Below are 27,937 nucleotides of genomic sequence, written 5' to 3'. Positions count from 1 at the left end.
CATATTTATATAAAAACACAGTGGGGGGAGGGGGGGAGAGGGATGTGAATTTGCTGCGAGCGATCACACTCAAGTCCTTTAGTGCTGTGTAAACATTTTCCCTGTTTATAATGAGCAGATCAGTGCATCTTTACACATCAAGTAAAATCACTAGCATGAAGAGTGTTTTACCTCCATTGATCATTATCTCTAAGATGGTACGATATTACATTTTTCACTATATCAGGAATTTCATGATGTCAATAGTGTTACTAACTTGATCATTTCACTGTCTCAGAGTTAGCTGATCATTTGATAGAGAGAAGCAAAGAGTGAATGAGATTCTGTTCCTGCACATAGCTACAAGTGGATCGAATAATTCTGGTCTCCCGGCTACTTGAAAGAATTCTGAAAAAAATTTACAAGGATGTTGCCAAGATTGGTGGGTTTCAGTGATAGGGAGAGGCTGAATAATTTGGGACTATTTTCCTTGGAACATCAGAGGCTGAGGGTGACCTTATAGATGTTTATAAAATCATGAGGGCCATGGATAGGGTGAAATAGTCAAGGTCTTTTTCCTGGGGTGGGTAAGTCCAGAACTAGAGGACACAGGTTTAGGGTGAGAGGGGAAAATTTTAAAAGGGACCTAAGGGGCAACCTTTTCACACAGAGGGTGGTGTGTGTATGGAACAAGCTGCCTGAGGAAGTGGTGGAGGCTGGTACAATTACAGCATTTAAAAGGCATCTGGATGGGTATATGAATGGGAAGGGTTTAGAGGGAAATGTGCCAAGTGCTGGCAAATGGGACTAGATTAGGTTAGGATCTGGTCAGCATGGACGAGTTGGACCAAATGGTCTCTTTCAGTGTGGTACATCTCCATGATTCTATGACTACATCTTGATAATTGTTTCATTTAAACTCTCTAACCCTAGTGGATATCACCCTTCCCTACAGCTAGTGCTCTTAATCTGACCTGAAACAGACAGTAAATATGAACAATCAGGCACAAAGCCAGGTTCAGCAGCTGAACGGGGATCAAAGCGTTTTTCTGGAATTGCTTTAGGGGAAGTGAGTGTGCCTTCAGACAGCCAATCAGATCATGGCTGGTCAATTCTCCAATTCCACTCACCCACCTGATCCCTCATAACTCTCAGCCAATGACATTCTGTCCATCTGCCTTGTAGGTTTGGACTGTCCCTTGGCAATCTTTTCAGGAGAGCATTTGTGAAAACCTGCTTCCTGACATCACCTGGATCAGCCTGAAGTTTTAACTCCAAAGTTTGGGGTGGCCCGGTGACTCAGTAGTTAGCACGGCTGCCCCACAATGCCAGGTTCAAGTCTAGCCTCGGGCAACTGGTTATTTGGGGTCTGCACGTTCTCCTCATGTCTGCATGGTTTCCTCCAGGTGCTCCGGTTTCCTCACACAGTTCAAAGATGTGCATGTTAGGTGGATTGGCCATGGGAAATTGTCCCATAGTGTTGAAGGCTGTGCAGGCTAGGTTGTTTAGTCATCGTAAATGCAGGGTTACAGGGAAGAGGCAGGTCTGGTTGAAATGCTCTTCAGAGGGTCGATGTGGACTCAGTGGGCTGAACAGCATGCTTCTACTCTGTAGGTATTCTATTCTATGATAGCTCCAGATTTCCTTCCATAGGGTATAGTTTCTCGGACACACTCAAATCTCCATTGTTTGAAATGTCTCTGTACGGACATCAAAGCTGAGCTGGTGAAAGCTGTCCTCCTTGAAGTGACCCTTTATAGAGGATTAGTCACCTATCTTCTGGAGATACATGAGGAAAGGTTATTGTCCGGGGCACAAGGAGAGTTCATTTCTCTTCAAATAGTCTTACTGACATCACCAGGATCAGCTTGAAGCTTTAACTCCAAAGTTAGGGGCAGCACGGTGGCTCAGTGGGTAGCACGACTGTCTCACAGCAGCTCCAGAAGGAAATTTTATGAAGCTAGCAAAGGTTTGACTTAAAAACAGAATGTAGGAGAAATATAGAAGCTTGAAGGTAGCTGCAGGATGAGGAGCCATGGGCAGAATGGCTGGCACCAGCTCCACCTCTGGTAGTGTGGATGGAGGAGGGGAGAATGAGAGGCAGTTGGAAGGTCAGTCTTTTGGATGAAGTATTAAACCGCGGTCTGGTCTACCCTCTCAGATACATAGACAAGATCCAAAGACAAGTTTTTGAAGAGGGTAAGGTGTGTTCCCTCTGATGTTCTGTTCTATATTTATCCCTTAAACAACACTACCATAAATGGACAGCTGAGCTGGGTTGTGACATCGTGCTTTCTGTTGATTGGCCATTATGTTTCACAAGTGACACTCTGAAGCACTTCATTAATTGTAAAGCACTTTTTGACATTCTCGGCTAACAGGAGTTGCTATAGGAATGTAACTTTTTAATAATGCTGAAATCAAAAATTGTGGAAGAAAATTATCGGTTGGATGAAAGTAAACGTGGATTTCAAGACTTTGTCGAGGAAAACTGAAGGAGGTCAGGCTTTTCATAATTCCAGTTGCTCAGGATGAAGGATTTAGGGATGGAGCATGTGCCATTAACCTTAGATATTAATGTAAGAATGTGAACAGGAGGCTTGTCAGAGCGAGATGAGAAAATTCCCAAACAGCCTGGATTATTACACAGTGCGTTAAATAAGGAATGTGAGGAATGTAAAAGGAGTCTTCACCTTTAATCAGAATTTTCAAATATTAAAGCTGCAAACATCCTGCTGCAGCCCTGATCACAAGCGAGTCACTCAGCAGAGATGAATATTTCAGTCACAAGTTCAGACAGACAAACATTGTAATCTCTCAATTGTGCCTTTAGTTGCTCTAATGAAGCAGATTGAGGTAAGAGATTCCAGTCATCAACAAACACATGGTAGATTCATAGACGAGTCCATTTGGCCATCATATTTGTGCTAGCTCTCTCAAAGAACCATTCAATTCAGCGGCCTCTTACCCCATTCTTAGTAAAATTTCCTTCTTTAGGTATTTAACCAATTCCCTTCTGGAAGTCATTGTTGAAACTGCTTCCACTGCCCTTTCAGACAGACAGATCTTCAAAAAAGACATTCTTCCGATGTCCCCTTTGATTCTTTTGCTAAGTACCTTAAATTGATCTAATATCAGACTGCAAAGTGATTTAGTCTTATTGTACTGTTGTTTAATCATTTGCTCGTACATTGCACATTAAGATTTTTTGTAAACGTATGGCGCCCAAGTGAAAATATCACTGGACAATTAAATAGAGCCATATATGTCATACCTGTCATCAAAAACAGACAACCTGATGTGGTAAAAGATAAAATATCATCACAGACTTTGAAAACTGGAAAGGTGCCCAGCTTGGTGGGTTGGTTAATCTCCAATGGGATTAGTCACTTTGTCCCCGGTCAGCCTGAGGAACATGAGGCACTGACACTGTCACTGATGATTTCTAGCAAAGCTCTGCTGACAACATATTCAGGAGGTGGGTGGCTGGAGGATTGTAGGGCTGGGTACGGTTACGGGCAGGGATAGTGAAGAGAGGTGTTAGACCTGACTGTGCCAAAATTACTTGCAAAACACATTGTCTAACCTCATTCTTGAAGGATAGACTCTTGAACAAGCAATTGAAAGGCATCAGTACTTTCAGGAAATGAGCTAAAACAAGTTGAGGAAAGATCACTCGTAAGGCTAGGTTTTAATCCAATCCCCTTTCCACACAACAGATACCTTATTGCCCCAAGTGTGGCACATAGGGCTGGGGAAGGGGACTAAGAGGGGAGCATGCATTCCTGTTTCCCAGATCCATAGTTCAATTTACTTTTTACTAATGTCCACATTGGTGAGGCCTTATCTCAAAGTCAAACAAAGCAAGACCTCGATCCCTCCTTCGTGTATGTAAAATCATTAATATCCGTTTTATGTGGTGCTCCAAATATCTGAGATGAGCTCTGAATCGATTTTGGGTCACAGATTATTCAGGTGATCTTGAGGGACAGGTGTTGCACCCAAAATGGATCCTTTTGAATCTAATAAGGACAATAAAGACAAATTCATATCTCTTAAAAATATCTTAATGTATTCCAAGAATGGTTACATTGTTTCTGGTCATTAACTGAGATTCCCGTTCTGTTTAGATACTCTTTCACAAGATGTGGATGTTTTCAGTCGGGTCAGCATTAATTGTCTGTTCTTAATGATCCTTAACAAGGTGGTACTGAGCTGCTTTCTTGAACTGCTGCAGGGGCATGTGGTGTCAGGACACTCACAGCACTGTTAAAAAGAGACTTCCAGGATTCAAACTGCAAACTGTGGATAGGTGGGCTCATTGGGCTGAAGTCCTTGATCTGTTGTATTAGCATTGCCAAAGGAAATTGGGAAGCTGCCTTAATGGCTGTCAAGATTTTGCCATTGACACTCTGAAATTCAACAGCTGGAATTATGAGTGAGGGCTCAACTATGTAGCAACAAGATGCAGTTAGTCCTGCACCACTCACTGCCATCCCAGAATACCACCCCCCTCTAACCGCTCCTCACCTTCACCAGCATCTCCTCCCATCCTCATTCCCATCTTCTCCAGCATCTACCCTGACCCACTGCCACCTTCCCCAGAGTCTCCCCCAAACCACTCACTATCTTCCCCAGAATCTCCACCCCCATCCTCACCCCCACCTTCCTCAGCATGGCCCCTGACCCACTCCCCATCTTCCCCAGAGCCTCCCCCCGACCCACTCCCCATCTTCCTCAGAGCCTCCCTCTGACCCACTCCACCTTCCCCAGAGCCTCCCCCTAACCCACTCCCCACCTTCCCCAGAGCCTCCCCCCTGACCCACTCCCACCTTTCCTAGAGCCTTCTCCTCGACCTACTCCCACCTTCCCCAGAGCCTCCCCCCCGACCCACTCCCCACCTTCCCCACAGCCTTCCCCCTGACTCACTCCCACCTTTCCCAGAGCTTCCCCCTGACTCACTCTCCACCTTCCCGTTATGCTCCATTTCCTGTTGGATAGAGGAGTGGGATCAAGGACTGAAGTGGAGTTTCAACATGGGACACCATGAGAGGATGCTTTAAGCTGGTGATGGGGAACAAAATAAACTGACCCAGAAGAATCTTTGGAGTTTGAAGTGTCTGAACAACATGGCAGCTGAACCAACAAACAGACGGTGATGTCAATTATGTGTTTGTGACTCTGTCTTGTCTTCCAGTCTTGACAACACTACCTTCCAGAGTTGGGATCCTCACTAACTGGTGCTCGTCTTGAGGACATTCACTCCAACATCTGGAGAGTCTTCTAGACTGACCAGAACCAACAATCCAGCCGTATTCCCATCAAAGCCAGCCGGGATTGCCAGGATTCACAGTTATGAGGAGAAGCAGAGGCCACAACATTCCATGCAGATCTCCAGGCAGTCTGCTGACTCACAGCAAGCATCAACAATTCCACAATCCAGGTCACATGGCAAGTCACACGGGGCACATTCCTCGGAACCGCAGCAGAAACAGCAGGAACTATCTGAGGCACATGTTCCACAAGTCGCACAGTCTAACACAAGATTGCACAGTGTGAGGAACTGACAGAATAGGCAGGCCAGGATGCAGTGTACACAGCAATCTGCACACAGACAGAAACAGAGGGGAAGAACGTTACAGCTTTTCAATTAGATTCAGACCAGTACACTTCAAACAAATATACAACCAGCTGCAAAAAAAAATCAGAGCTCAACCCAATCCTACCCTAAACTAACATTTAACAGTACAGACTGGCGAGTTCAGGAAACAGGAATCCTGACTCAGTTGCCCTCTGTTGCTCTCTGATCCAGGGAGTATAAACAGTGATCATCAGCAGGACCACTGGCTAATTCATTACCTTTGGGTTCACACAGAAGCTCGTAGCAGGCTGTGGGCTCTTAATGACATCAGTAAACTGGGCAGAAATCTGGGATGGCGTCTGCTCCCTCCCTGGCAGCCTGCTCTATATCCAACTCAGACTGTGATGAGCTTCAAAGCTTCATTTTCCAATGATCCTCGCTGTTTAGGGAGGTGAACATTTCCTACAATTGGGTCAGAATTGGCCAGTTTAAATTCACAGCCAATCATATAACCATAGTCATCTAGTGTTGTGAACCTGGATGGGGTGGGGGGGGGTCCGAGTGGTGGTGCTAGGGCCAGCAGGACCTGTCCAATATTGTCCACCCGGGAGCAGTTTGTTCTCAGCTGCCTCAAGCCCAGATCACACGGAGTGGCATTGATCTTTATTGGGACACCAGGAACTCTCTGATAAACAACTTGAAGAAGGGATTTTTAGGTGATTGCAGTTTGAAGCTATTGATCTCTAAAACAATTTAGTTTTAATATTTTCAGCTTCAGTTCTTTGCTTGACTTGAATAGCTTGGCAACTAGATGTTGTCCATGATCCACCATGGTAATTGCAAAAAGAGCAAGACTAGGCCAATCAGTCCCTTTACCTGCCATACATTTCTAGATCATGGTTGATCATCTACCTCAAGGTCATGTTCCTCTGCTATCATCATGTTTCTGGGTCTCATTTATATCTAAAGCTCTAATTATTTCTGTCTTGAACATACTTAATGACTGAGCAGCTACCATCCTCTGGGGTAGAGATGTCCAAAAATGCACCCCCCCCCCCACTTTGAGTGAAGAGATTCCTCCTCATCTCAGTCTGAAATGGCTGGCCTTTTATTCTGAGATTCTGTCCCCCGGTTCTGGACCCCACAGCCAGGAGAAACAGGTTTTCTGTGTCCACCCCGGTAAACCCTTAAACATTTTGTGTAATAAGTTGCAATTTTGTGAGATTGTCTCTCATTCTTCTGAACATCAGAGACCCAGTGCCCTCAATCTCTCCCAATGGGACAGTCCCACCATCCCAGGAATCAATCTGGTGAACTTCTGTCCGTCTGGAACAAGTATGACCAGAACTGCACACGATACTCCTAGTGTACTCTCACCAGTGTTCCACAGAACTGAAGCAAGACTGCCCTGCTCCTCGACTCTGACTCTCTTGTGACAAAAGCTAACACATTGTTTGTCTTCCAAACTGTTTGCTGCATCTGTACGTAGCTTTCAGTCACTGATGAACAAAAATACCAAAGTCCCTTTGGATATCACACTTTCCAATCTCTCGTCATTTAAGAAATACTTGGCCATTTTGTCCTCTGACCAAACTGGAGAAGCTCACATTTGTTGACATTATCTTCCATTTGCTTTGCTCCTGCCTGCTCAGCCAGCCTGTCTGAATCCCCTTGAAGCCTCTTTGCATCCTCCTTATAACTCACATTCCCAGCAGCTTTGTATTATCTGCAAATTTAGAAATATCCATTCAAATCCTTTTCCCCCCCCATATCCTAGTGTTTGGAATTAGTCTGTTTAAGTGTGTTATGAGCTACCTCTGGAGCAGCTGGGACTTGAACATGGGGTTTCTGACCAAGACGTAGGTAGATTACCGCAAGAACTGAAGCACAAGAACCAAAATCCCACATTGGTATCACTGATATAATGTCCCAGTACTGCTCCCTGCTGGTCACAGCCTCGGCCTATCTCAGCCTATCTCGGCTTTCTGCCTGTTAACTAATCCTCAAACCTGTGCTGGCTTATTCCCTTTTTGTTTACTAACGTTGTGCAGAAATTTATGAAAAGTCTTTTGAAAATCCAAATATACCACATCCACTGACTCCCCCTTATTGACTCTGCAAGTTATATCCTTGAAAAGCACTATCAAGTTTATCAAATTTAAATTCCTTTCATGAATCCATGTTTAGTTTGCCTAATCAGTAGTCATATCCTTTATAAAAGGTTCTAGCATTTTCCATGCTTTTGATATCTTGTTAACAAGCGTGACATGCCCTTTATCCCTTTAAATTCAGACAGATACACTTTCCCGACAGGACCTAATGGTTTCCAGGGGCCAACATTTCTGACCAACCATTCCTTTTATCATCACCTGTTGATATGGGATATAACATTGGCCTTTTCCCATTGTCTATAAAATAAACATTCACCTGATCAGGGTGGTTTAAATAGTCTGTGTTATTATTCACCTTATGGAAAACTGCACAATGAATGTCACTGACACCAATTGTTAGATTAGGATGACCATCGTGAGGCTTGACTCACCTTCCTCTGCATCAGACGGGATCTGAGATGCTGTTGACCGGGAACTGGATTTACTCCTCTTACTGCTGTGGCTGTTGATAGAGGGGTACGATTGCAGCTTGCCATGCTGGCTGTGTCCGCTCAGTGAGTTGGAGTGCTCCATAGGGCTAGAACGTGCTCTGTGCCCAGTCAGCGTGTGGGTGACTGAGCTTCCTGCTGTGTTTGCAGCTTCAGTATCTGTGCTGTGTAAGCGGACTGCCTGTCGGATCCCATTCTGTGATAATACAGGACTCTGTCCAGCATCCTCTGGCACCAAGCTCCGTGCTGTAGGGGGAGCCTTGGGTTGATCTTAAAACAGAAACAATAAAGGAAAGCTTTGTCAATAACTAAAATAGAACGTGCTGGAGAACCTCAGAAGGTCTTGCAGCATCTGTGGAAAGATACAGACAAAATCTTTCAAGTCCTTCGCTATTTCTTTGGAACTGAAGGGAGCTAGAAAATGATGGTTTTAACACTGTTGACGTGTGTGTGTGTGTCTGTGTGTCTGTGTGTGTCTGTGTGTGTGTCTGTGCGTGTGTGTGTGTCTGTGTGCGTGTGAGTGTTGTGTCTGTGTGCGTGTGTGTGTGTATGTCTATGTCTATGTGAGTATGTGTGCTTTGGAGAAGTGGATGCAATAAATGGTGAGGTTGCCCAGAGAAAAGTCCTGCTAATGGTGGTTAAGGAGTGATGTAGATTCAAAATAGATGTTAATGATAGGTGTGAAATGTTTAAAGTAGGGTGCCATTGCTAACAAGAGGCCTCCATAAGCAAGATATTGCGGTTGGGCAGGGGCAAGGTTTGTATACAAAATAGAAGACAGATTTCATGTTCTAAAGTTGCAGAACTCCATACTGAGGCCGAAGGTTGTAAGGTGCCAAAGTGGAAAATGAGGTGTTATTCCTCCAGCTCATTCTGAACTTGGCTGGAACACTGCAGCAGGGCCTTGGAGAGAAAGATTAACATGGGAGCAAGGTGGTTTAGTGAAATGGTGAGCATCTGGAAGGTTGGGATCATTTCTATGGACAGACCAACAGTGTTCCGTGAAGTGGTCACCCAGTCTGTGCTAGCTCTCACCAGCGTAAAGGAGACCACGTTGTGAGCAGTTGACCAGACTGAAAGGAGTACAAATGAATCACTACTTCACCTGGAAGGTGTGTTTGGCCCTTGGGCAGTGAGGAGGAAGGAGGGGAATGGCCAGGAGTTACACCTTCCGTGATTGCACAGGGAGGCACCATGGGAGAGTGAGGAAGTGTAAGGAGCGATGGGGGAGTGGATCAGGGGATCATGGAGAGAACAGTCTCTGTAGTATCCGGACAGTGGAGGGGAAGGGAAGATGGGTTTGGTGGGGGCATCCTGCAGGAAATGGTGGAAATGGCAGAGGATGATCGTTTGAAAGCAGATGCTAGTGGGTAGAAAGTGAGGACAAAAGAAACCTCATTGTTGTTCTGGGCAGGAGGAGAAGGGGTGAGGACAACAATATGGGAAAGAGATTGGACCCGGCTGAAGACCCTCTAAAAGAATGGCACTCCCTCAGCACTGACCCTCCGACAGTGCAGCACTCCCTCAGCACTGACCCTCCGACAGTGCGGCACTCCCTCAGCACTGACCCTCCGACAGTGCGGCACTCCCACAGCACTGACCCTCCGACAGTGCAGCACACCCTCAGCACTGACCCTCCGACAGTGCGGCACTCCCTCAGCACTGACCCTCCGACAGTGCGGCACTCCCTCAGCACTGACCCTCCGACAGTGCGGCACTCCCTCAGTACTGACCCTCCGACAGTGCGGCACTCCCTCAGCACTGACCCTCCGACAGTGCGGCACTCCCTCAGCACTGACCCTCTGACAGTGCAGCACTCCCTCAGCACTGACCCTCTGACAGTGCAGCACTCCCTTAGCGCTGACCCTCGGACAGTGTGGCACTCCCTCAGCACTGCATTAGGATTATTAGTTGTGGTGAGATAGCATTGTGGATGCAGAGTCCAGATGATGTTGTTTCAAGTCAAGGAATAGGAAAACACAGGAATCTTCCCACAAGTTCCTTGAGACAGTTTCCGACGCTCAGAAGCAGGTCAGCATGTGCCAGTCAGTCCCTACTGATGAGGGTCCAATTAGTAAAAGCTGCACGTCTGCTCTGAGCACGTGGAGCCTGAATCCTGATTGAATTATTATAGCTCTGTATTTTATACAAATACCTCATATTATCTGCCCGTGCTAATTAAAACCTGTGCATTGGAGAGAATATAAAGACCTTGGGAAACTGAAATCAATCATCTCACTTCACTTCAAATCACTTGAGCAGTTTAATTTTAACTTTTTAATTTAAGAAATATTGTGTGGATGAATCCTGTCTGAATCAATTTGCTTTGGATTACTCTGACATGTAATACTGCTTGCCAATTTAGTCTGGATTTGAAACTTTATTCCAAAGTTTGAATTCTTATTTCTTAAATCCAACCAGCAATTTCCTACCTCTATTCCATTTGCCTACATCCAGCCCTCACTCTCTCTATCTCTCTCTCTCTCTCTCTCTCTTTCTTGCTCGCTTTCAAAGTTGAAGCTAGTCCTATGAGTGGTCAGGGGTGTTATTACAGAGAAGAATTTTCAGGACAAAACTGTAAACTAGTGAAGGGATGCAAAAGAATCTTTACACTCTGAATGGAGAAACTGATGTTCTGGGCTCCAACAGAAGTGGAAAATCACTCATTACAAATTTCCCACTCCGTTCTCACAGCTGTCACCCACATTGTGATGGTCAATTACACAAAACTGGAGTACAGGGCTGGGGAAGAGTGTGTTTGTTGTTTCACACTGGGGGGAGAGTAGTACTGCTGAGTACAGGACCACTGGTGTTCTGTCACAGTGGTGAGTACCATTTACAAGATGCAGTGCAGAAATTCAACAAGGCTCTTTCAACACCACCTTCCATATTCATGACCACAAACTGCAGAAGGACAAGGGCAGCAAATACATGGGGACACCACCCCCTGCAAGTTCCACTGCAAGCCACTCACTGTTTTGACTTGGAAATATATCGGCCATTCCTTCAGTGCTGCTGGGTCACAATCCTGGAATTTCCTCCCTAAGGGCATTGTGGATCTACCTACAGCACATGGACTGCAGCGGTTCAAGAATGCAGCTCACCCCCACTTTCTCAAGGGGCAACTAGTGAACGGCAATAAATGCTGGCCCAACAGTGACACCCAGGTACTGTCAATGAATGAGTTTCTAGCCAACCTGCCAAGTACCACAGTGCCCATGGTCACCAATCTTCTTGAGCAGATTCATCCAGCAGACAGTCTTCAAGTCAAGGAATAGGGAAACACAGGAATCCTCCCATAAGTTCCTTGTGACAAACTCCATCTGCTGAATGGCAGGCTATGACCATGGCAATGAGATGTTTCCTAAACAGGCTCAGGTCAGGACAAGACTTTGTACAGTCAATCTCCACTGCAGGATCTTGGTCCAAACCCATTCTGCATGTGTGGACTGACACTGACTATGTTGCACATTATCAAGGAGTGTATCTCTGGAGAATAAATGGTGAAGTAATCACCTTGAAGTCAAGAAATGAAGAGCCTATTGCTTGGTTCCAGGAATTTTAATTCATTAATCAAATAAACAACCACAGTACACTCCTGCTTTGGACAAGCCTGAGATACAGGATAGGACTAGTTGGTTTACTTTGAGAGGATGAACACAGAATAGCAGCCTGTGCTAACCTGAAATTCCTTCCCTCCTAAAGTACATTTGGAGAGATCTAGAGGATGACATAGGGAGCGTCCCGTGGCATTGCCCAGGGAAGCCTGGGCGCTGTGGCTTAGTTGACACAGTTTCTAAACTGTAAGGCCATTTCCCAGATCCACTGACTGGAATAGTCCAAGCCTGAACTCAATTTTTGCCAGATCTTTTGTCAGAGGTTTCTGTAGATTGGCAGCTGCTTATAAAACAATAGTTCCCGTCCTCAGAAAAATCATTTTGCCATTCAATCATGGGTGTGAGCATCATTGGCTGGGACAGCATTTATTACTCTTCCCTAGTTGCTCCTTAAACTGAGGGACTGGCTTAGCCATTTCAGAGGGTGGTTAAGAGTCAACCTTACTGCTGTGTGGCTGGAGTCACATGCAGGCCAGACCAGGTAAGGATGGCTAACTTAGTCCCCTTGAGAATATTTAAGGACATTGAGGTCAAAAGGGAGAATAAATAATTGGCTTTCTTTACTTTTGTAATTTTTAAAATATTAAACTTCAAAATGTCAAATATATGAGAGAGATGCACTAGCTGCCAAAAATGTTTACCTATATGTTTGAATTGGCAAGAATTCTAGTAGATTTAATGAATTTTATAATATTTTTAGCACTATCTTGGGAATAAGGTAAAGTTTGCTTTCTGAGCTCTGTGTACTTGTTTGTTATTGGCATGAGAACAAACAGCATAAAAATCCAACCAGGTCACCCGTGATTGTATTCTGTCTGGTTAGGACGGGAGGGATGAGAGAGAGAATGTCATTGGACTAGTAATTGGACACCCTAGGATAATGCTCTGGGTACATCTCACCATTGCTCATGGTGAAGTTGGTATTTCATAATAATCTGAAATTAAAAGCCAGTCTAATGATGATTCTTATAAAATAAATCACCTGATTCACTACCATCTAAAGGATAGGGAAGGAAATCTGCCATCCTTACCCAGTCTGGCCTACATGTGGTTCCAGACCAATAGCAATGTGGTTGACTCTTAACTGTCCTCTAGGCAATTAGGAATGGGCAATAAATTCTGCCAAAGGAAACAACACCCAAATTCTGAGAATGAAGAAAAAAACTGACATTGTTGACACTTAATGACCCTCTGAAGGGGCCGAGTTGCCAATACACCAGGCTGAGAAAATACACCAAAACTTGACAGCACTCAGAATAAATTTTAAAGAGCTCACACAGACAGACATGTCCAAACACCATGTCCCTTGCACGTGCACACACATACACGCACATGCACACTTCAGCATTTTAAATTCTTGTCATACAAACTCTCTCATTCAAATCTTGAATGTTAAAAGTGAGGAAAGAATCAAGTGTTAATAAAGAGAAACTTTCAGTCTTAGATTTTGCTCCTCTAAACCACAATGAGTAATTTAAATCACACACAAAGAGAAATGCCTTCTCAGCGGGTATCAATCTTAGCTGGGAACTGGCTGGGAAACTGAATTTTAGATAAAAACTGAACAACTACAGATGCTGTAAATCAGAAACAAAAACAGAAATTGCTGGAAAAGCTCAGCAGGTCGGGCAGCATCTGTGTTCTGAGGAAGGGTCACTTGACCTGAAGCATTAACTCTGGTTTCTCTCCACAGATGCTGCCAGACCTGCTGTGCTTTCCCAGCATTTACTGTTTTTGTAACTAAATTCTAGAGTTGGTTTCCTCCACTTTAAGTTCGAGGATGTGAAGTCTCTCTCTCTGTCTCTGTCCCTCTGTCTCTCTCTCTGTCTAGTGACCATTTGAGTCACATGAGTTACAGCTATGTTGTTAACATTGGTTAATTCAACTGGGCACAAGGACTGAATCTTGAACTTGCCTCATTTTTGAAACAATATTTACTGCAATATATTCAGTGACTTTCTCTTAATGACAGCTAAGGAAAACTCTGCAATACTGTCCACACTCACACCGCCAGCATTCAAATTCTGACTCAGTTAACATTCTAAAGGTCATGGATGTTGCGCCTTCATTCTTCTCACAAGGAGCTGTCCCTTCAATCTCGATCCTAACCCAATATTTATCCTCATTTTCCTCAAAACAATAGCAGCAGTGACTGCTGCTCAGATCAGGTTCCACATTTCCAGCTCCCTGAAGAGAAATCATTTCCTGTAAACTCCAACCAAAACATTGAAGGAAATGAGAGCACGAGAAGCAAGAGGGAGAATTTACACAGAGAGTCCAATTCACAAAATTTCCGCACAACTACCTCTAGAGCTGCCCCCAAGTCCTTTCACTCAGACAACATCCACTCAGTTCCCTAATGAAGTTGTCCATGATTTTAAAAATATCACGTGTGTTGTAGTATTTATCACACACAGTCAAGATTAACACAATCATAGAAAACTTTGTGTCACATTCACACCTGATTAACTCAAGAATTTATAAAACAAGTAACGCCTCAAATATGGTCAGTCATCTGATAAATACGAAACATCGAAATATTTTGAAGTCGATGCACAAACAGAAAGAACCAATGAGAACACACACAAATCTTTGAAGGCGCAGGCACAGCAAATTGAGGAGTCAATTCAAAAAGCTATCTTTGGTTTCAATTAGAAACACGTGATGTAGAAATTTACAGAGATTTTGCTCAACCTTTATGGAATAATAGTCGGCCTTTAGCTCGAGGTGTGGGCCACATTCATGGAGGAGGTCAAGGTCTTGGAGATTCTACCAAGGAGATTTCCTGGAAAATACTGGGGTTGAGGGAATTCCATAAACATAAGGAGATTGAGATTGTTCTTCTTCCAGCAGAAAAGTGAAGGAGTGAACACAGTTTTCAGATAATTAGCAAAAACAGTAGAGGAGAAGGTGGGAATGCTATCTTATTTGGTGTGACCTGAAATACCACTTCTTGATTAGGGCAGTGGAAACAGAGTTAACACTAACTTTCAAAGGGAATTTGGATAAATACTCACAGGAGCTAAATTTACTGGCTATAGAAAAATGAATGGGAATAGCTCATTCACATAACCTTATGATAGAACTCTACTCTTTAATCAGAATAAAACAGAAAGAATTAAATTAGATTTTACATCTTTTTAAACAACAATTAAACTTGTGGGGTGCTGAGTAAAAATGACAGGTGGCACAATGGCTCAGTGGTTAGCACTGCTGCCTCACAGCACCAAGGACCCAGGTTAGATTCCTGCCTCAGGTGACTGTGTGGAGTTTGCACATTCTCCCTGTGTCTGTGTGGGTTTCTTCCGGATGCTCCAGTTTCCTCCCGCAGTCCAAAGATGTGCAGGTTAGGGTGGATTGGCCATGGGGAATGCAGGGTTACAGGAGAGGGGACTGAGCCTGGGTGGGATGTTCTTTGGAAGGTCGGTGTGGACTTGTTGGGCTGAATGGCCTGCTTCCAAATTGTAGGGATTCTATGATTTGAAAATGGAGATGAGGATGATTTTCTTCTCTCAGATCATTTATAGTTTTTGGAACTCTCTTTGAAACAGACTAGTGGAGGTTGAGTTATTGAATATCTTATCACTGACTCTTTTGTCAATCATGTATTTTAAGATGAACAGCATTAGTCAGGAAAGTAGAACTGAAACTATAATCAAGTCATATGCTGTCACAGGCTGGAGGGACTGCATGGCGTATTCTTGCTCCTGGTTAGTTTATAATGTTATAATCCTAGCCGATGTTAATATTGGACAAGCAATATTCCAGAATGAAAAATCTAGCTTGATACACCATATGTTTAATTTTCACAGTTTGGTTACTCTGGAAACCCATCACTGAATATAGTCACAAAAGGCTGTCAATGCACTTTCAACAATAAAAAACATCAACGTTTATTATAGAAAAGAATAAGAAAAAAAAACTAAAGCTATATGCATAACGAGACAAGTTTAAACAACAAAAACAATGTTTAAACTCTTTTTCCCAGCACTACCCTTTGCAGACACAACTCCCCATTGAAATATAATTTCTACCTTGCTTTTAAAAGTTCTTGCTCAACTAATAGGATCACAATCAATGCCTTTTCAGTGAATTGATGCACATTCGTTGATGTGATTCTCTCCATGAATGGTTCTCCCTGAGACACACAGACAGAGTATAACTCATTGATGCTTGTAAACATGAAGACAAAGATCAAAGCTGCAACTAGTTTCCAGCTGATAAACAGCACATTGACTGTCGTGAATCTTTATATCTGAAATGAGTTTGCTTCAAGTCTCTCTTTGGGTCATAAAAGCTCAACTTCAGTAAGTTCATTAACAAATATCTCACCATGTCCAGCCATTTAGCTTAAATGACATGATTTCTTGGGAATCCTGTTTTTACCCCATTTTTTAAAAAACATTTCTCACCCATAAAAACGTCACCTTCACAGCAGGGTAAACAAAAATTGCCTTTCCTTCTAGGTTAGAAGCCAAGTTCTGAAATGTTTTTGTTTATTCAGTCATGAGATGTGGGTGTCACTGGGTGGGACCACCATTTATTGCCTGTCTCTAGCTGCTCCTATGAGAAGGTGGGGGTGCGCTGCCTCCTTGAACCGCTGCAGTCCATGTGCCGTGGGTAGATCCACAATGTTGTTCGGTCAGGAATTTCGGAATTTTGACACAGCGACACTAAAGGAATGGCGATATATTTCCAAGTTAGGATGGTGGGTGGATTGGAGGGGAAATTGCAGGTGGTGGTGTTCCCATGTATCTGCTGCCCTTGTCCTTCTGAACAGGTCAAGGGTTTGGAAGATGCTGTCTGAGGATCGTTGTAGATAACTGTTGTTGCTGAGCATTGGTGCTGGAGGGAATCAATATGTTGTAAACATTCATCAGAGAGGTTACAGGGGACATAGCTTAACAGTAGCAGAAGAATAATATCTTGTAAGTAGGTTACAATGTTCCAGGAGCAAGATTTTACTGATTGAATGATTATAAGCAATGCCATGGGAAGTTTGTTGACCTATTAAACAGAGTCAGGGAAAAAAATCAGAATGTTCAAGTTATTGATTATTTAAAGGGTCTTGTTAATGGGGCTTTAGCTCTTCCTTTAGGTTCTGTTACCATGATTACCCAAGGCTTGTTTCCATGGTTACGCCAGGTTTTGCAGTTGATAGCATGCAGCCCACTTATAGTCAAAAAGGTTTGAAGTTTTTCTGGGGCCTTCGACTGGGTTTTGTGTTGGACCAAAATCCACAGGGAATGGCCTGAGGAGGGAAAAATTACCTTAATGAATAAAACAACATTTTGACCTGAATACTGCTCAAAGCTTTCATTCTGGGACTCCTGTGGATGTGGCAGAGGTTCGATGCTGATGAGAACTTCCTAATCTGATTGCAAGGATTTGACTTGAATCTGTGAACTAAGATAATTCAAACCTCATTCGCAGCAGAAGGGGTTGGAGAGGGTTGAGGAAACTACTTAGGGAACAATGTAGACCTGATATTGGAGGATGAGCAGAGGGCTCAAACAGTACATGAACTACTTTCATTTGTTGTGGTTCTGTTCGCTGATTTGGGAATTTGTGTTGCTGACGCTTCGTCCCCTGTCTAGGTGACATCCTCAGTGCTTGGGAGCCTCCTGTGAAGCGCTTCTGTGATGTTTCCTCCGGCATTTATAGTGGTTTGTCTCTGCCGCTTCCGGTTGTCAGTTCTGGCTGTCCGTTGTAGTGGCCGGTATATTGGGTCCAGGTCGATGTGTTTGTTGATTGAATCTGTGGATGAGTGCCATGCCTCTAGGAATTCCCTGGCTGTTCTCTGGACCCAATATACCGACCACTGCAGCGGACAGTTGGAACTGACAACCGGAAGCGGCAGATTCAAACCACTACAACTGCCAGAGGAAAGATCACAGAAGCGCTTCACAGGAGACTCCCAAGCACTGAGGATGTCACCTAGACAGGGGACGAAACGTCTGCAACACAAATTCTCAGCTCGGCGAACAGAACCACAACGAGCACCCGAGCTACAAATCTTCTCACAGTCCTTTCACTTGCATTTACCACGACCCAGTGCTGTACCACATCTGGGGTAAGTAAAGGGGTTGTCAGGATAAAATAAAAGTGGATAAAGAGTGGGCACTAGAAAGGCTGGCAGAACTTATCCTGGGAAAGGTGCCTGGTACAGGCAGGATACATCTCTGGTTGCTGAGGGTGGTAAGGGGTAAAGTTGTTGAAATGCTGGTCACAATTTTCCAATCCTGTTTAAAGTGATGGGTTAACAGTGGGAGACAGAAAAATACAACTCTGCTCAAAATGATAAGCTCAGACATTTCAGTCCACTCTGTTTAATGTCCACCATGGGGAGGATCTCAGAAATAAAAGTCTGGCTAAAAATTAACATCCACTTGGACAAAAAGGGAACAATGAAGGAGAACACTAATGTGTTCAGGTAAATCATATTTGAATAAAGTTCTTGAGTTTATTTTTGCTGAGGTAGCCAAGGGCAATGAGATCTAACAGGCTGTTTATAAAATCCCACATATTCAGCTGGTTCGAGGAACTGAAGGTCAGATGCTGAGATTCATGATGGAGACATAGGTAAAGAAAAATCGGACTATAAAATAGAAACATCTCAAGGGGTTGTTGTTTGAATGTCATTTTGATTGGAAGGTAGTTTCACCAGCTGAGATTAGCATGAGGGACTCTCCTGCTCAACCTCTCCCCTCACCTGAGGCATGGGGACCCGCCACCAGTCATCTCTCTGTATTGAGAGAGCAGCCTATTGGTTCTCTGGGACTATGGTGACTTTATCCTTACCTTTTGTAGTTAGGAGTGCTTCCCTGATCAGGACTAGGACAACTGCTGTTTCTGATTCATGTTAATGATTGGACTCCAGATACAGCTTAAAATTTTCAAATTTGCGGATGACACAAAACTCAAATATAAGAAACTATGAAACAGTCAATAAAATATTTTGGGTGGACACTGGCAATTTACTGGACTGGGTAGGTATGTCATAGATAAATCTGAACACAGAGAATTATGAAGTTATATCACAGGATGAAGAGGAGCAATATTTAGTTTAAACTGCATAGATTAAATCGGGAATATCTAGCTATTGTCAGTCATGGTCATCATGAAATTATCATTAATTGTCATAAAACCCCAACTGCCTCGCTAATGTTTAGATTGGTCACAGGGAAAGTTGTTTCACTGAAATAGAGTTAAGGTTTAAAAATGTAAATTGAACTGATTTTGTGGCAGCAATTTACAGCAAGGATTTTATCGACATAGAAATGAATAATGAATATTTATCTAACTGATGCGATGATAAAGAAATGATGGACAGGAAGAAGATTTTGAAAATGCAACTCAAAAGCAAAATGCTTTAGGTTCTGGAAATCTGAAATAAAAACAATGATGGAAATACTCAGCAAGTCTGGCAGTTTCTATGGACAGAGAGAAACAGAATTTGTGGCAGAATCTTCCTAGCCACTAAATTTTGTGGGTATTGCTGAGTGAGCTGGGAGAATAAGGTGAGGCCAGTAATGAGGAAATTCTAAATATTGACAGCCGAAAAAAACTCATTTTCCAATCAAGTGTTGAATGGTAAGACTGAATCTCAATGGAGAGCTGCATTTTGCGCAGTCAGGCATCTGCTCATGCACTGCACCATCTCAGATCTCATCACTTCCCCTTCAGAGCTCACTCACATTGTATCGATCTGGATGTTCACACCATTCCCAGCTTGTTGTTTTGCATTTTCTCACCTCAGCCAGAGCGGAAAGGCTCACAGCTCTTCTGACCTGCATTGCCTTTCAGGTACAGACACAAAGTCCATCAGCCTGCCCTGATTGTCAGCAGTCATCAGTCAAGGGGTGGACATGAAACAAAATACTGCAGATGCTGGAAAACCTGAACTCAAAATGGGAAATGCTGGAAAAACTCAGCAGATTTGGCAACATCTGTGGAGAGAAAAACAGAGGAAGGGATGTCCTGCAGGGATGGTCTCTTGGTCATGAAGGTTCTGCAGGTGTCACAAGTCCATGTAGGAGATAAAAGAGAGAATGTGTCATAGAGTCATCGAGATGTGCAGCACGGAAACAGATCCTTCAGTCCAACCCATCCATGCCGACCAGATATCCCAACCCAATCTAGTCCCATCTGCCAGCACCCAGCCCATATCTCTCCAAACCCTTCCTATTCATATACCCATCCAAATGCCTCTTAAATGTTGCAATTGTACCAGCCTCCACCACATCCTCTGGCAGCTCATTCCATACACACACCACCCCCACCCTCTGCGTGAAAAAGTTTCCCCTTAGGTCCCCTTTATATCTTTTTTCTCACACCCTAAACTTATGCCCTCTAGTTCTGGACTCCCTGACCCCAGGAAAAAGAGTTTTTCTATTTATCCTATCCATGCCCCTCATAATTTGGTAAACCGGGTGGAAGCATGAGCATGGGGGCTATTGGCAGAGCAGCACAGCAATGTACAAGAACTCTTACCTGGTCACTAGAACATGGAGGTTTGTTAACATAAAATGAGAATCCGAGAATTCTGTAACAAGGCCACAGAATAAAGAGAGCAACATGGTGACCATATGGTTGGCCAAAGAGATGGGTTTTGTGCAGATTCTTAAATGAGCTGAAATTTTTCAACTTGTTGGCAAGGAAATAAGTAACTTCCAGAGCCCACCAGTGATGGACCCAGAAACAGAGTTTTGTTGATGTTAATTTTAAATTAGGATTTTGAAGAATTATTTGATTCATGTGATGACTGGATTAGATCAATAGGCTACCTTGAGAGCTTTCAATTAAAATTGTTTAGTGCTGTAAAATAAATTAATAATGTTGCCTTTGATATAGTTGGCAGGGAAAAATCTATGTTTGGAGCCCAGCTACAGTTCACTGAGTGGTCTAGGTGTCAGGAGCAGACAGAGTGATTGGAGCAAGGGTTTGATATTGATTGCTCACAGGACTGATCCACTCATGTGCAAAATTATAATTTGAGGCTTAAAAGGCAGAATGCAGAAATCCGCTTACAAAGTTGTTGAAACAGACTGTTCTGCTGTTTTGCAATACAAGGGTGAGTCAGCAGAATTCCTAATTATGTTTAGGGTCACAAATCTGAGTCATGATTTGGAAACCAGGTCAACACCAACCTAAGGCATGACCTGTAAATCTCCAAAACAGATGCTTTGTTTCAGTTCCATGAGGATATTTGAGGATACGGAATGTTCAAGGTCATGGTACAAACTATGGGGATCTGCAGCAAAGCAAGGCTGCTTTCACAGATCATAGTCAAAATTGGACAAGCAGCCCCCTTCAGTGCCACATGTTTTGATTATTCTCTGAACAGCTTTTGGTACACAATGTAACTGCGTCTTTGGGTCCTGCTCTAGTCAAATAAAAATTTAGTGAATCTAATTTTAAGTTCATGACTGGCGCTGTATAAAGTTCCATAACCAGAGTGACTCCAGATTAAAGGACTTGCAACAGAGAAAAGAAATGTGCTAGCACAGGCTAGGTATGCTGAATGGTCTCCTTCTGAATTTTAGGATTCTACTCTATTATGCCAGAAGGTGAAAGATTTTAATAACTGTTCATAGGAAAATAATTTCGCCATTTTTCATGTCTGATTGAAAATGGACGCTCTATTTGCCATCTCAGTCAGCTGTGTTAGACTCTACACTTACACTTTAAGGAAAAGGGGGAGGTTCCCCCTCAACTCCGTGACCTGGCCAATATATATCCCTCAGTCAGCGGCACAAAATTAAGTGATTGGGACATTATCACACTGCTTTTTGTGGGAGCTTAATGTGTTCAAACTGGCTGCAATACTTCTCATTTTAGAACAGAAATTGTAGAGCAATTTACAAATCTCTTAGTATCACAACAAAAATTCATCACAGAAAACAAATGCTAAAAGGACAAAGAAATGCTGTTAAAATGTGTTCCAGGCAAATTGGGAGACAGAGCAGGAGAAGCACAGAAAATGATCAGTTTGCAAAAGAACAGCTCTCAAATAGAAACAGAAATTCCTGGAAAAATGCAGCAGGTCTGGCGGAGAGAGAAACAGAGTTCATGCTCTGAGCCCAATATGACACTGCTTCAGAACAATGAAGAAAAGTCATGAAACAAATTTTCAAAATGGGATTGACTGCACACAGGTGGGAAATACATTCGTAGAATAACAAAAAATATTGAAAGGGATTGGGACTGCTCTGAAAAGGGTCAGCATGGACTTGATGGGCTGAATGGCCATGCTCTGTGCTGTAATGATTCTGTAACTCCTGATGAGTCTCTGGTAAAGAGACAAAGGTTTAAAGACAACAACAAGAGTTAACTGAGAAAAGTAATGATAAACATAAAGGATTAACTTGAAGATAGACATTGACGGACTGTGTGAAGAGTTACTGGCTGGTCCCAGATAACTGAGGATGTGAAACCACAAAACTCCACACAACCTGGAGAAACAAACTCAGTGAAAGTTGCTGAACGGCAGTTCTGCCCTTGAAAGCGAGGAGATTTCTGCTCACTGTGCACAGCAACATTTTCAGTAAATCCCCGGTGGTTTTGCCTGCTTGTCTAGTACAGTTTAATGTGTACATCACCTTGTTGTAAATAAGAGATTGAAGAAATGTTCAAACTGCTTCACCACGTCACTGCACTGAGGAACCTTGATTAATGTTAATGTTTTGAAACCCATGTGTTGAGGAGGTAAGATCCAAAACAAGGAGGTTGAGGTTATCGTTGCAATTGTTTCTGTGACTCATTGCAGTGTCATCCATGCTAAACTCTTGTACTCACATCAATCAGATTGAGAAATCTCTCTTTCAGAAGCGTGGTATCGAGAGATGTTTTGAAATTGTCAAAAATGTTTGAGCCAATGTTATCTGAGTCAATTCCTAAAGAAAATATCTGGGTGTTCTATTGGTTTATGAATTAAATCTACAATAACTCCATTGATGCAAAGGCGGATGACTTCATTCTTTCCAGAGTCATCCTTTCCCGTCTCCTTCTCCAAACCCTAGTCAACCAAGGAAAAGGATTGGTGCTGCAAATACTCATTTCCAAGAACATCACAACGTGTCAAACATTAACCAAACATCTAGAAGCAACAGAAAGAGAAGAGATAGAAGTAGAGATAGAGGGGACTGCCCAATGGAAATAAAATAATTAGAATTTATGTATGACAATGAAAATTGATTTTTACTATTAAAGCACAAAAAGATGAATGTAACAGATTTATCCCTATACTGTGAAACCTTTTATTAAATTCAGAACTGAAGAGAGGGCACAATCAAATGAGAAACACTGAGTGAGACACTGCTATGAATCTGTAGAGTTACTTCTGCTGAAAGGCAGCCTCGCGTGTCAGAGGAATGGTGGGAATTTGAAGACCATTTGAGAATATTAATAACTAATAATAGCCAAGGAAGGGTTGAGGTCATATTTAGTTTTTATAGAGAGTTGTCATGATCTGAAAGGCGGTACCTGAAAGAAAGTGGAGGGAGATTCAGTAAGAGCTTTCGAAAAGAAATCTGATAATTGCTTGAAAAGGAAAGTTGCAAGAGAATGGGAAGAGCAGCAGATATGAGAATAATTTTTAGCTCTCTCAAAGATCAAGCACTGACGCAATTAATCAAATAGCCTCCTCTTGTCCTTATTGCGTGCAATTCTGGTCTCCTTCCTATTGGAAAGATGTGGTGAAACTTGAAAGGGTTCAGAAAAGATTTACAAGGATATTGCCAGGGTTGGAGGATTTCAGCTGTAGGGAGAGGCTGAACAGGCTGGGGCTGTTTTCCCTGGAGCGTCAGAGGCCTGATAGAGGTTTATAAAATCATGAGGGACATGGATAGGATAAATAGACAAAATCTTTTCCCTGGACAACCACCTGATGAAGGAGCAGCACTCCGAAAGCTAGGGCTTTCAAATAAACCTGTTGGACTATAACCTGGTGTTGTGTGATTTTTAACTTTTGTACAGCTCAGTCCAACACTGGCACCTCCAAATCATGACTTTCTACGGCACCTTTCATGACTATAGTACTTTGCACAGTGAAATAGTGTGAAAGTGTACTCCTTGTTTTAATGCGGGGGAACATAGCAGCCAAATCACACACTGCAAGGTCCTGGAAACAGCAATAAAGCAATTGCCCAATGGTTTGGTTTCAACATTGCTGATTGAAGGTTAAATATTGATCTGCCTGCACACTGCCATGCGATTGAACTGAGAGGACAGACGGTGCCTCAATTTATGTCCCATCCAGAGAAAGGGTGAAAGGGAAGGCTGGTAGGTTTGGGGAATGCTGGATGAATAAAGAAATTGAGCGTTTTGTTAAGAAAAAGAAGGAAGCACATGTCAGGTATAGACAGGATAGATCGAGTGAATCCTTAGAAGAGTATAAAGGCTGTAGGAATATACTTAAGAGGGAAATCAGGAGGGCAAAAAGGGGACATGCGATAGCTTTGGCAAATAGAATTAAGGAGAATCCAAAGGATTTCTATAAATACATTAAGGACAAAAGAGTAACTAGGGTGAGAATAGGGCCCCTCAAAGATCTGTGTGGAACTGCAGAAAATGGGGGAGATACTATACGAGTATTTTGCATCAGTATTTATTGTGGAAAAGGATATGAAAGATATAGACTGTAGGGAAATAGACGCTAACACCTTGCAAAATGTCCAGATTACAGAGGAGGAAGTGCTGGATGTCTTGAAACACATAAAGGTGGATAAATCCCCAGGACCTGATCAGGTGTACCCGAGAACTCTGTGGGAAACTAGAGAAGTGATTGCTGAGCCTCTTACTGAGATATTTGTATCATCGATAGTCACAGATGAGGTGCCGGAAGGCTGAAGGTTGGCAAACGTGGTGCCACTGCTTAAGAAGGGTGGTAAGGACAAGGCAGGGAACTATAGACCCGTGAGACTGACGGTGGTGGGCAAGTTGCTGGAGGGAATCTTGAGGGACAGGATGTATATGTATTTGGAAAGGCAAGGACTGATTAGGGATAGAAGGAGGGCTTATGCCCGAAACATCGAATTTCCTGTTCCTTGGATGCTGCCTGACCTGCTGCGCTCTTCCAGCAACACATTTTCATCACTGATTAGGGATAATCAACATGGCTTTGTGCATGGGAAATCATGTCTCACAAAGTTGTTTGAGTTTTTTGAATAAGTAACAAAGAGGATTGATGAGGGCAGAGAAGTAGATGTGATCTATATGGACTTCAGTAAGGTGTTCGACAAGGTTCCCCATGGGAGACTGGTTAGCAAGGTTACTACAGGAGGAAATAGCTATTTGGATACAGAACTGGTTCAAAGGTAGAAGACAGAGGGTGGTGGTGGAAGGTTGTTTTTTTAGACTGGAGGCCTGTGACCAGTGGAGTGCCACAAAGATTGGTGCTGGGCCCTCTACTTTTTGTAATTTATATAAATGATTTGGATGCAAGCATAAGAGGTACAGTTAGTAAGTTTGCAGATGCCGCCAAAATTGGAGGTGTAGTGGACAGTGAAGAAGGTTACCTCAGATTACAACAGGATCTTGACCAGATGGGCCAATGGGCTAAGAAGTGGCAGATGGAGTTTAATTCAGATGAATGTGAGGTGCTGCATTTTGGGAAAGCAAATCTTAGCAGGACTTAGCAGGACTTAATGGTAAGGTCCTAGGGAGTGTTGCTGAGCAAAGAGACCTTGGATTGCAGGTTCATAGCTCCTTGAAAGTGGAGTCGCAGGTAGATAGGATAGTGAAGAAGGCATTTGGTATGCTTTCTTTTATTGGTCAGAGTATTGAGTACAGGAGTTGGGAGGTCATGTTGCAGCTGTACAGGACATTGGTTAGGCCACTGTTGGAATATTGAGTGCAATTCTGGTCTCCTTCCTATCGGAAAGATGATGTGAAACTTGAAAGAGTTCAGAAAAGATTTATAAGGATGTTGCCAGGGTTAAAGGATTTGAGCTATAGGGAGAGGCTGGACAGGCTGGGGCTGTTTTCCCTGGAGCATTGGAGGCTGAGGGTGACCTTACAGAAGTTTATAAAATTATGAGGAGCATGAATAGGATAGATAGACAAAGTCTTTTCACTGGGGTCGGGGACTCCAGAACTAGAGGGCATTGGTTTGGGGTGAGAGGGAAAAGATATAAAAGAGACCTAAGGGGCAACGTTTTCACACAGAGGGTGTTACGTGTATGGAATGAGCTGCCAGAGGAAGTGGTGGAGGGTGGTAAAATTGCAACATTTAAGAGGCATTTGGATGGGTATATGAATAGGAAGGGTTTGGAGGGATATGGGCCAGGTGCTGGCAGGTGGGACTAGATTGGGTTGGGATATCTGGTTGGCATGGACAGGTTGGACTGAAGAGTCTGTTTCCATGCTGTACATCTCTATGGCTCTATCTAAAAGGCAGTGCCTCTGACTGTAGCTCCTTCTGAATTGCATTTGAGAGTCAGCCTGCAGTTTGTGCTCCAGTTTCTGAAGTGGGACATGAGTCCTCAACACCTTAACCCAGACGGATGTGTGTCTCTTGCATTGAACTATGGCTAACCCATAAATGGCAAGAACACATGACTCATTTGTGCCGATGGTAGTGAGACTCCCCCACTCCGCGAAATGCAATGTTTCACTCTACAATGAACAAAGATTGTCTTGATTGCAGTTACTGCAGACTCAACTTTCTCAACCTGGCTCCAATCTCTTTAATCTGAGCAAAACAGTGAATACGGTCCAACAGTTTGGTTCAATTATAACCGGTGCCAAGAAATGAAAGGACTGATTCACTATTCCATTGAAAAGAGTACACTCTCTCTCTGGAACACAGGAACAACATTGCATTTATGCAGCATCTGTATGATAGTGAAATATCTGAAGGTACTGCACAGGAGCTTTGTCAAACAAAATTGACACTTAACCTAGAAGTTACACTCTGGTAATTAACATAAACACTCAACGTGCTCACTTGTAATCACAGAGTCTGCTGTACAAAGCTGCTGGGAGAGTGTCCAAGTCCTGTCAGTGATAAAGTTCTCTCACACAAAAGAATTAAACAGTCGCCTACTAATAACACACAGTGTAATTTCAGACTGCAAGGGCTGACTTTCTGAACACAATTTGCTGATGAGGCACTTTCACCAGAAAATACACCCATCAAAATATCAAATCACAGACCAGTGTCCCAAAATTAACTAACAATCAGCTTTAAAGATTGAACTGCCTCAATAATGGAAAGTTTAATCCCCCACATAAAACATTTTGAAAATTAAATACACACTTGGCAAAGTAAACTCAGATTAAAGGGTTATGGAAATAAATTTTAGGATCACTGCACGGGATTGCAGTGGTCCCCAATGCCTCAATGGCAGGCACTATGAGTCTGTCGTGTGTGACCCACTGCCAGTGTACCATTAAACCTTGCATTTTCACACAGTTCAGGAAGACAGTTCCCCTTCGACAGCTATGTCTGCTTCCTCTGAGAAATGTTTCAGTAATAGGTCCAAGCAAAAAACTAGCTTTTATTCTGCATTAATTGGAATTAGTGTGCTGTGCAAATAGTAAAGAAACCTAGGTAAAAAACCTACCTGTTACTAGAGGAGGTAAAGTAAGGCCCTGGAGTGCAGGTTCATGGTTCCTTGAAAGTGGAGTCTCATGTAGTTAGGATAGTGAAGAAGGTGTTTGGTATGCTTGACTTTATTGGTAAGTGCATTGAGTATAGGAGTTGAGAGGTCATGTTACAGCTGTACAGGTCATTGGTTAGGCCACTTTTAGAATACTGTGTGCAATTCTGGTCTCTCTGCTATAGGAAAAGTGTTGTGAAACTGGAAAGGGTTCAGAAAAGATTTAGAATGATGTTGGCAGGTATGAAGGGCTTGAGTTATAGGGAGACACTGAATAGACTAGGGTGTCAGATGTTGAGGGGTGACCTTACAGGGGTTTATAAAATCATGAGGGGCATGGATAGGATAAATAGAGAAGGTATTTTCCCTAGTCCAGAACTAGAGGGCATAGGTTTAGGGTGAGAGGGGAAGGATATGAAAGAGACCTAAGGGGCAACTTTTCACACAGAGGGTGGTGCGTGTATGGAATGAGATTCCAGAGGAAATGGTGGAGTCTGATACAATTACAACATTTAAATGGCACCTGGATGGTTATATAAAGAGGAAAGGTTTAGAGGGA

The 27,937-nt window shown here is 43.1% G+C and overlaps 1 protein-coding gene across 2 annotated transcripts in view; it reads right to left on the bottom strand.

Moving 5' to 3' along the window:
• Positions 1-4,921: 4,921 nt before the first annotated feature.
• The window catches only part of mdfi (MyoD family inhibitor), a 91,695-nt gene continuing 68,679 nt past the window's right edge, over positions 4,922-27,937 (bottom strand). For both annotated transcript variants that reach the window (XM_060845188.1, XM_060845189.1), the window contains exons 4-5: positions 8,103-8,429; positions 4,922-5,583 (exon numbers count right to left, since the gene is read on the bottom strand). In XM_060845188.1, the coding sequence (XP_060701171.1) occupies positions 5,333-5,583; positions 8,103-8,429 (578 nt within the window). In that variant the 3' untranslated portion in view covers positions 4,922-5,332. The remainder of the gene's footprint in view (positions 5,584-8,102; positions 8,430-27,937) is intronic.

The sequence above is a fragment of the Hemiscyllium ocellatum genome, chromosome 26, assembly GCF_020745735.1.
Source record: "Hemiscyllium ocellatum isolate sHemOce1 chromosome 26, sHemOce1.pat.X.cur, whole genome shotgun sequence".
NCBI classification, from domain to species: domain Eukaryota; kingdom Metazoa; phylum Chordata; class Chondrichthyes; order Orectolobiformes; family Hemiscylliidae; genus Hemiscyllium; species Hemiscyllium ocellatum.
Note: the sequence above shows the minus strand (reverse complement) of the source record. Positions and strands in the feature narration are given on the sequence as shown.